Source organism: Orycteropus afer, unplaced genomic scaffold, assembly GCF_000298275.1.
Source record: "Orycteropus afer afer isolate SDZICR_OR568_19922 unplaced genomic scaffold, OryAfe1.0 scaffold00849, whole genome shotgun sequence".
NCBI classification, from domain to species: Eukaryota; Metazoa; Chordata; class Mammalia; order Tubulidentata; family Orycteropodidae; genus Orycteropus; species Orycteropus afer.
In genome coordinates, this window is record NW_006922436.1 from 408,536 (window position 1) to 419,302 (window position 10,767).

A 10,767-nucleotide genomic window follows, 5' to 3' on the forward strand; every position below is an offset into this window, starting at 1 on the left:
TAAAATCCATAAGGGTTTGTGTCAGGGTTGTATCCTTTCACCATACTTATTCAATCTGTATGCTGAGCAAATAATCTGAGAAGCTGGGTTATATGAAGAACAGGGCATGAGGATTTGAGGAAGACTCATCAACAACCTACAATACACAAATGACACCATCTAGCTTGCTGAAAGTGAACAGGACTTGTAGCACTTAGTGATGAATATTAAAGACTACAATCTCCAGTGTATAACACATATCAACATAAAACAAACAAAATTTCTCACAGCTGGACCAATAAACAACGTTACGATAAATGGAGAGAAGATTGAAGTTGTCAGGGATTTCATTTTACTTGGATCAACAGTCAACACCCACGGAAGCAGCAATCAAGAAATCAGACTTTGTATTTTGCACTGGGAAAAACTGCTGTAAAACACCTCTTTATACTTGAGAAATAAAGATGTCGCTTTGAAGACCAGGTGTGTATTTTCAGTTGCTTCATATGCATGTGAAAGCTGGACAATGAATAAAGAAAATTGAAGAGTTGATGTCTTTGAATTATGATTGGCAAAGAGTACTGAAAATAGCATGGACTGCACGAAAACAAACAAATCTGTCCTAGACGAAGGGCAGCCAGAGTGTTCCTTGGAAGCAAGAATAGCCAGACTTCCTGGTCACTTTGGTCATGTTGTCAGAAGGGACAATTCCCTGCAGAAGGATATCATACTTGGTAAAGCGGGTGGTCAACACAAAAGGGGAAGACCACCAAATGAGTTGGATTGTGATAGTGGCTGCAACGATGTGCTTAAGTATATCAAGGACTGTGAAGATAGATAGTGCACAACTAGGCCGTTTTCATTCTATTGCACACAGGATGACTATGAGCTGGAGGTCATGTGACAGCACCTAACAACAGTAACAAATATCAGTCTTGTATTCTCTGCTTTCAGCCAAGATCCATCTGACATCAGTGAAATAAAATCCCTCATTTGAAATCCTCTTCTAGACCCAGCTGGAATTTCTAGCAGGTCCTTATTGATGCAGTGCTGGAAATCTTTCTGAATTATCTCCAGCAAATTTTATTTATGTGAGGTATTAATCATATTTGTTTTATAATTTCTACATTCTATTGGATCACCTTTCTTTGGGATGTGCTCAAATGCGCATCTCTTCCAGTCTGTTGGCTGGGTATTTTGCTCCAAATTTTTGGCATAGATGACTGAGTACTTCCAGTGCTATAACTAGTTGTTGAAACACCTCAATTGGTATTCATTCAATACCCAGATGCTTTATTTTTTGGTCAATGCCTTAGTGCAGCTTGGGATTTCAGTTCTTTATCATGTGCTACTTCCTATAATGCTTGAAAAGTTGACTTAATATTATTATTATTATAGGTATGATAATTCTATATTCCTCTTATATTGTTTTGATGGTTCCTGCATCATTTAATATTTTGTCTACAGAATCTTTCAAGATTGCATCTCAAAGCTTGACTTTTTTCTTCAGTTCTTTCAACCTGAGGAATGCTGAGTGAGTTCTTCTCTTTTGCTTTTCTAATTCTAGGTCTTTGCACATTTCATTATAATATGATCCTCTCTTAGAAATCTTCTGTTCAGTGCTTTTTCTTCATCATCTCTTCTGTTCACTTGATCTAGTCTACATTCCACCAGGACATCTATATAGGAAAAAGGACCTGACAAACTACTTGTGAAAAACTTGGCAAGCAGAAACTTACGTATAGCAGCAAAGTTTCTGATGTAGTGCTGGAGATGACCACCTCAATTTGGAAAACATTCAAAATACAATGTGGGAAAGCTGCCCCAACGAAGTAAAGTTGGTCTTAATGAGATAGATGGATGAAAGCTTTCAAGACCTTCATTTGCTCATGTGGCACAGCTCACAAATGAGAAGAAAAAACTGCAAACATCCATTAATAATTAGAACAAGGAATGTACAAAGTAGGAAAATTGGATGTTGCCAAAAATGTAATGGAATACTTGAAGATAGATATCCAAGATATTAGTGATGTAAAACAGACTGATATTAACCATGGTCTTCTTGTGGGAATAAAAATTGAAGAGGAACAGAGTGACATTCATTGTCAAAAGAACATTTCAAGATCTATCCTGAAGGACAGTGCTGTCACTGATAGGAAAATATCCATATGCCTACAGGAAAGACAAGTTAATATCAGTACTATTCAAATTAAACTTCCGTAGTGATACTGCCTCGGAAACCCAAGGAGGGGTCGCTATGATTCGGGGCCGACTCGACGGCACAGAACAACAACAACAACAACATTCAAATTAACCCACCAAAGACCCATGTCAAAGACAAAGAGATTGAAGATTTTTACCAAATACCGCAGTGTGAAATTTAACACGTATGCAAGTAAGATGCATTGATAATTAATGGTTATTGGATTGGGAAAGGTAGAAACAAAGAAGGAACGGTAGTTGGAAAATATGACCTATATGCTAGAAATGATGCCAGATATAGCATGACAGAATATTGCCAGGCCAATGACTTTTCATTGGAATTACCTTTTCTTCCAATGATATAGATGGTGAGTATACGTGTGGACCTGGCCGGGTTGATCACCAGGGAATCTAACAGACTACATCAGTGCAAAGACGTGATGGAGAAGCTCAGATCTTCAGTCAGAACATGGACATGGACCTACTGTGAAACAGGCTAACAGTTGCTCACATGCAAGTTCAATTGAAGCTGAGGAAACTCAAAACAAGTCCACAAGCGCCACAGTAAAACTTTGAGTAACTCAAGAATAGATTTAATTTATTGAATGCTAATGACGGAAGATTGAACAAGTTGTAGGATAATATCAGGGACATGAGCATACAGGAAGAGAGCAAAAGACTGCTAAAAAGATAAGAAAGAAAGAAAAGATCAAAATGTATGTGAAAAGAGATTACCATTGTCTAGGTAACATCTAACTGATTGCATCCAAGAGGGCAGCCTTCTATATAAGTTAAAGCCCTTGCTGCTCTCAAATCCTATTATTATTCTCATGAGTTCATCAATGGAATTATAAAAGTTACTGAACTAAATGTGAAAACTTGAGAACTGACACTGTCACAAAGATATCTTATTCTGAGTGTAACTTCTTATGGGGAGTTCATTAACACCGTATACATTGCCCTGAACAATGCAAATACTAAGTACTTACTTTTGCATTTAAACTTAATGCTTAATTAATTATTGTATGGATTCTAATATCCTCCTTCAAAAAATAAACAGTATAACTGAAATGTTTTCTCTCCTCATACAATAAATATGTCTTAACAAACACCTAGTAAAATCACCTTAAATTCTGCTCAGTTCTCAATAATGATTGACATCAGATCAATTGATAATTTATCCATAATAATAATGTATCTTTCAGGACCTCTATTTCATACATAGAAAATCAAATGCACATGAAAATTCTCTAACAGAATAGCAGGAACATTTCTTATCCTTGCTAAAATTATTTTAATTCTTCTCTTGATTCTCTTTAAGGAATTCAGTCACGTGTGTCTATTCAAATTATAGAGAAGCTAGGTAGCAATTGTTACGACATTGTAATCCTCCTGAGTAAGAACAAATTGATGCATTTTAGCACATAAAAGAGAACTTGATAGTTTTAGTCAAATATAACCAATCAAAATTCAGATTTTATTATTGTGAAAAACAAAACCTTGATATTAATTCCAACATTTTTGTTTTTCTTCTTTATAAAAATATTTAAAACACCATAAAGAAAAATTCTACAATAGTTTTCATTAAAATATTGTATAAATTCATTTGTTTCCTCCTCCAATGCTACCTTAAAAGTTAAAGCACACTGATCATCCTTTGAACAAAAGCTTTGTAAAGATCATCATGAGCCAAAGTAAGGAGCAGCGTAATCTCAGCCCATCAGATTAACTTTGTCATTTTTAAAGTTTATTTTATCATGCTGTATGCAATCCCACCTCCTTAATCCTTGGATTTATCCATATGCAAAATTACATTATATTTTTACTGACTCGACTCTTTCTCTCCATGGTGATATTCCAGAAAAAATCAGAAATTTAGACTCATGGGAATTTTTAGAAATTTAATTTAAACTCATAAGAATTCAGCGTTTGGAAAGTTTAAGTGACTTTCAAGTTCTATAGTTACTGAATAGCACAATTCATATCAACCATACCATATAAGCTACATTTTTGCAAATATATAGCTGAATACATTCTGCTGCCACTACTTTATTTGTTCTAAAATTGTTCTCTCTAAATTCAAGATCAAACTGTAATTGTCATACACACTTACATCATTATCTAATGGTGACACACTTTGACCGTTAACCAGAAGATTGGCAGTTTAAATCTCCACCAGCTGCTCTATGGAATGAATATGGTGCAATCTACTTATAACTCATTTTGTTTTCTGTGACACCTATCTTCTGTAAAACTAAAATAAAACAATGAAAATTTCTTCCCATTAGAAGTCACTCATCTTTTCCCAGTCATGGACATGGTGAATATGATTGGCCTACAATTCACAGGAAGGAGTTCTTGTGGCTCAGTGATTAAGCACTCCAAAAGTGACTGAAAGGTGTTGCTGTTGTTAAGTGCCATCAAGTCATCTCCGACTCATAGCAACCCCATGCACAGCAGAACAAAACATCGCCCAATCCTGAATCACCTCCATGATTCTTGCTACACTTGAGCCCATTGCCGCCGCCACCACCATGTGCTGCCGCCATGTCAATCCACCTCATTGAGGGCCTTCCCCTCTTTCATTGACCCTCCACCTTCCCAAGCATGACATCCTTCTCCAGGGAATGGTCCCTACTGACAACATGACCAAACTAGGTGAGACGAAGTCTGACCATTCTCGCCTCCAAGGAGCATTCTGGCTGCACTTCCTCCAGGACATACCTGTTAGTTCTTTTAGCAGTCCATGGTACTTTCAGCATTCTTCGCCAGTACCACAGCTCAAAAGCATCAACTCTTCTTTGGTGTTCCTTATTCATTGTCCAGCTCTCACATGCATATGAGGTGATTGAAAATGCCATGCCTTGTGTCTGGCACACCTTAGTCCTTAAGGAGCCATCTTTGTTCTTCAGCACTTGAAAGAGGTCCTTTGCAGCCAATTTGCCCAGTGCTATACATCGTCTGATGTTCTGACTGCTGTTTCCCTTGGCATTGATTGTTGAACCAAGCAATGTGAACTCTGACAATTTCAATCTTCTTTTCATTTACTGTGATACTGCTCATTGGTCCAGTTGTGAGGCTTTCTGTTTTCTTTATATTGAGACATAATCCATACTGCAGACTGTATTCTTCAACCTTCATCAGTAAGTGCCTCAAGTCATCCTCACTTTCAGCAAGCAAAATTGTATCATCTGTGTATCTCAGGTTGTTAATGATTCTTCCTCCAATCCTGATACCACATTTTTCTTCATATAATCCGGCTTCTTGGATTATTTGCTCAGCATATAGATTGAATGAGTATGGGGAAAGGATACACCCCTGATGCACTCCCTTCCTGATTTTAAACCAGGTAGTGTCCCCTTGTTCCATTCGAAAGACAGCCTCCTGATCAAGGTACAGGTTCCTCCTGAGTAAAATCAAGTGCTCAGAAATTCCTATTCTTCTCAATGTGATCCATAATTTGTCATGATCCACACAATCAAATACCTTTGCATAGTCAATAAAACACAAGTAAACATTTTTGGGGTATTCTTTGCCTTGAGCCAAGATCCATCTGACATCAGCAATGCTATCCCTCATTCCACATCATCTTCTGAATCCAGCCTGCACCTCTGGAAGTTCTCTGTTAATATACTGCTGTGACCTTTTTAAATGATCTTCAGTAAGATTTTACTTGTGTGTGACTTTAATTTTATTGTTCGATAATTTCCACATTCTGTGTGTTCACTTTTCTTTGTTGAAACTGAAAGGTAAGTGGTTCAAACCCACTAGCCTCTCTCTGGGAGAAAGATGTGGCAGTCTGCTTCCAGAAAGATTAGACCCTTGAATATTTTATGGAAGTTTTACTTTGTCCTGTGAGGTAACTATGATTCAGAATTGATTGAATGGCAGTGGCTTCAGTTTGGTGCATATATCTCAAAACATTATATAAGCAATGATGTGGATCCTGGAAGAATAGGTTTGAATTTACCCAGGAAAACTAGAAGTGTAATTAAAAAGATAATATTTGTAGTATTCAAGAAGTTAAGCCCTAGACATAGTATGTTCACTTGACTAAGTTAAAGAGTAAGAGCTGGGCTAGTCTTTGCATATACAATTAGATAATGATATAAATAAATAGGAAAGCAGATTGGGAGAGAGTGTATAGACCCTTAATAATATAACAAATGTTAAAAAGTGATGAAAGGACCACCCATATTTGACTTCCAGCACCATTAAGTAGCAACCACTCATCTGTCCTTGCAGCCTTGTATGTTGCTCTAATGTTGAACAGGTTTTCACAGAGCTTCTAGAGTAGAACAGATTAGAAAGAAAGTTCAGTCAATCTACATCCAAAAAATCATCCATGAGAGTCCAATGGTTCATTATGGTTGACTATGCATAAGGTCTCCATGAGTTGAGGGACATCTTGCTGATAGCAAACAACAACAGCTATGTGTTGCATGGTTTATCTAAGACAAAGTCCTATAACAAAATAATGAAAGCAATATTCCCTTGAAGGAAGTATGGCTGTTTTATTATGTTGAAGTTTCTGTTTCATGTGTATGTTATTTCCTATATGTAGTTAGTCTTGGAGGAAGTGTAGCCAGAGTGCTCCACAGAAGCATGGATGGTGAGACATTTCCTCTCATATTTGTGTTGTGTTATCAAGAAGCACCTGGGGAAGGATACCATGCTTGGTAAAGTAGAGGGCCAATGAAAAAGAGGAAGGCACTCAATGTATAGACACAGAGGCTACAGCACTGGGCTTAAATACCACTTGACAGTGCATCATTTGTTGTACATGGGGTTTATGTGAATCAGAACCTTCTCATCAGCACATAACAACAAAATTAGCTAGCTTAAAAAAATATGGATCCAGGTAACTTTGTGGTTTAATTTTTCTCATTACACCAACAGTCTTTACTGCTGTAGTTGGTTTTCCCTTTCAGGCTCATGGTTTCTTTTGTGAAGGATAAATAAGTATAACAATTTATTTACTTTACCCATTCCATAGGTAAAAAGAGAGATGGTGTTCCCAAGACAAATGATAAAATACTGTCATGGAGTCAATTCCGATTCATAGTGACCCCCATTGGGTTTCCAAGGCAGTGCATTTTTTACGGAAGTAGATTGCCCAGTCTTCTTTCCACAGAGTGGTTAGTGGCTTTCAACCATCAACCTTCTGGTTGCCATTCAGATACCTTAGACACTGTGCTACCAGAGCTCCTAGTACGAAAAGTACTTAAGTAAAATTATGTATACACATTTAGTAATTGTTTATAATGGATTAGAGAGTTGATTAAAAGTAAGCAAAATACTGCAAAAAGATCTAAAGCGCAATATGTACACACACACACACACACACACAAAAGTCAATGGTGATCAATTTAAAAATTAATCAACAGACATGAATTTTTTGGAGGAAGAATTTTTTTTTTTTTTTCCTGTTGGGGACAGACATAAGCTATTTATCCTGGTAATTCTTTTTTTTTTTAATTGTGATTTGGGTGAAGATTTACAGAGCAAATTCACTTTCCATACAGCAGTTCACATACACTTTGTCTCATAACATTGACCACAGTTTACCACAATGCAACAGCTCTCCTCCCACCTCCTCCCCACAGTTACCTCTTCCCAGTGTCCATCCCTCCATGGGCTCCTGCCCCCTGAGCTGTCCCCCTGTGCATAAGCAGCTAAGGAAGAATTTTTTGAAAAACAAAAATATGCTTGTAGTAGAATTTGAGTATCTCCCCAAGATATGAGATTATGTGTATTGCCTGTTCTCTGAGGCTTTTTGTATCTGTGGATTTCCAAAGATAAAACTCTTTTTTAAGACTCTGTGACCTAAATTTGTCCTTTATACACTGCCTCTAAAAAAGAATCATAAGGCATTTTCAAGTCCTTAGACACAAACGTTTTGCAGTTGAACTTGAAATATCCTGATGTTAGTTATTAACTATAGTGTGAAAATTGATGTTAAATGAGGGGTGCTGGAGGATGCCATATGGCTAACCTATGGAAAAACAAGAGGGAAAAAAAAGTCAGCAAGTGAACTGCACGGACAAAATGAGTATGACCTGTGAAATCAGAGAAAATAATAGGCTTTTTATAAAGAAGCTACATTTGAAAAATACATTATACTGCTACATGGGGAAAAAAAAAGAGAGAGAGAGAGAGATGGTCAGCAAGCTTTTGGCAATTTCACAAAATAAATATATCTCTGTTTTAAAAGTTACATACATACCTTTTACAATATTGGGTACTTTATATATTTTTATTTTTGGTCAATTCTATCATGCTTCCTTTATGATACCAGTCGACCAACCAATACTCAGAACTTAACAGATACTTTTAGTACTTATGCACTAAGAACCAAGATAAATAATATAAAATCTCCAGAGAATGTTACTATTCATAATGGTTTAGTCTTTTATCCTGAATTTGAAAATACCTCTTAACATTTGGATTAAGCTAGGGAGAATCCTGAATATGGGTTCTATGTGTGATTAATAAAATTATAGTATATAGACATGCAGAATATTATTTATGTAGGAAAGATGATGTCACTTGTTTGACAAGAAAGAAAGAGAATGAGAAAATAAAAATCTAACTTCTTTAGTCAAAACTGGACTCAAGAAGGGAATTACACAATTCCTACTGCTGTTTATCCCGACAGCTGATAAACAAACTGTTGAATTTGCTACTTGCAAACATGATACTCTTTTCCTTCTTTTGCGTGCCTGAACTCTTGATTTGGAAAAAAAAAAAAAAGACAGGAAGAAGTCTACCCTGGTTAATACTAAGAAACAGAAGCATATAGATGTAGTTTTAATTTTTTTTTTTTTTCTCATACAAAACATCATAATCTTAATAAGGCCAAGTTAGTTATTCCTTGGTAGATAACAATGTATTTTACTTTTTTCTTCCTTTTTTTTGTTATATTACATTTGATTCTTTTGTTTGTTTGTTTTATTTAACCTACTAATTTTTATTACCCATGATTTTTCAATAAAATTTCAGACAGTTTTTTTTTTCTTTTAGATACATACATGTAAAATTAAACCACAGCTAGCTGATTAACAACTAATCCAGTCTATATATAACTTATTTTATTCTGATGCTTATTATGGGTATTTTCCTGCTAACAAAAATGTGGTGCTTTCAACTCACTGAGCAGCACCTTGAAAGAAAAACCTAGTCATGTTCTTTGATAAAAATCATGGCATCAGAAACGCTACGAGGCAGTTTTGCTGTCACATCGGGTCCCTATGAGTCAAAAATCACTAACAACAACAACCTCGCTACTGGTTTGCATTTAACTACCAAATAAATAACATTCCCGCCTTACCCTACTCAAACACTGCAATACCACAACACCTGCCATGCAATTAGTCAAATATTTTTTGTGTAGCCATTGATGATGCACAAGTTTCCACAAAAAATAATAAAGAATTAACAATACATGACTTTCACATTTAGCTTTCATATTTCTCATATAAAAATTCTTACCTTGCCTACATATTGTGTGTCTGTACCTGTGTACTCTTCCAACAAGAAGAACTGATTCCACATCCAACCCCGTTTGCTGCGACGTAACATTTTACCATTATCTTTTGTCAGATCCACTGTCCTTTTGCTTGGTAAATAATTGTTAGCTTTTTCTTGTAATGAAGTGGCATCAACTGTATGGAACATATAGGTCCAGACAAATAATGGTAGGCAATGGTAAGTCCTCATTATCTGCAGCTCCAACAAAATCAAATTCAATATATATTCTGTGTTCCCTGAGGAGGAGAGGGAGAAAAAAAATCAATTTATTAAGTTGTGTTGTAATTGCACATAACCTGTAAACTACAAAATTCTACCTATTTTTTTTTCAAATATAATAAGTAAATATACATCTACTAGCATGTATATATGACATACAGTAAACTATCATTAAAAATTCACATCACATAGGTAACGAAGGAGATGTATATATTTCAAGAAAATTAGAGAAGGAATTTAACAGTTGACTTTACAATTATCAAATCATAGCCATAAAATGAGAACATATTTTTTATTTAAAATATTAAATAGAAACAAAAATAACTCTACATTAACCAAAACAAATCCATGGCCATCAAGTCGATTCAGACTCACAGTGACACCCCCAGAGTAGAAATCTCCGTGGAGCAGCTGGTGGATTTGAACTGCCAATCTTCTGGTTAGCAGTGGTGCATTTAAGCACTGTGCCTCCAGGGCTCCTTAACTTTACAATACACCAGTTACTCTTCAGTGCTTATATTGGTGTGGTGCCCAAGGCATTTGACTGCTAACCAGAAGGCTGGAAGTTCAAACCCACCAGCCACTCCTTGGAAGGAAGGTTGGACAGTCTACTTTCATAGTGATACCGCCTCAGAAACCCAAGGAGGTGTTGCTATGAGTTGGATCCGACCCCACAGCTGTGCATATTGAGTGTTCTAAGGTCATGATGAATAAACATAGAACATTCATTGATACATCATGTTTTATATATAAGAACCTATAACTTCCAGACACACTGTTTTTTACTCACTATCTACCAATTTTTCAAATCTCATTTACTTATTTTGGTAATAGGTT

At 36.1% G+C, this 10,767-nt stretch overlaps 1 protein-coding gene across 1 annotated transcript in view; it reads right to left on the reverse strand.

Moving 5' to 3' along the window:
• The window catches only part of CDH9 (cadherin 9), a 141,298-nt gene extending 131,398 nt beyond the window's left edge, over positions 1-9,900 (reverse strand). Inside the window, exon 1 of the mRNA XM_007958090.2 lies at positions 9,673-9,900. Coding sequence (XP_007956281.1) covers positions 9,673-9,900 — 228 coding nt within the window. The remainder of the gene's footprint in view (positions 1-9,672) is intronic.
• Between the last annotated feature and the right edge of the window lie 867 nt (positions 9,901-10,767).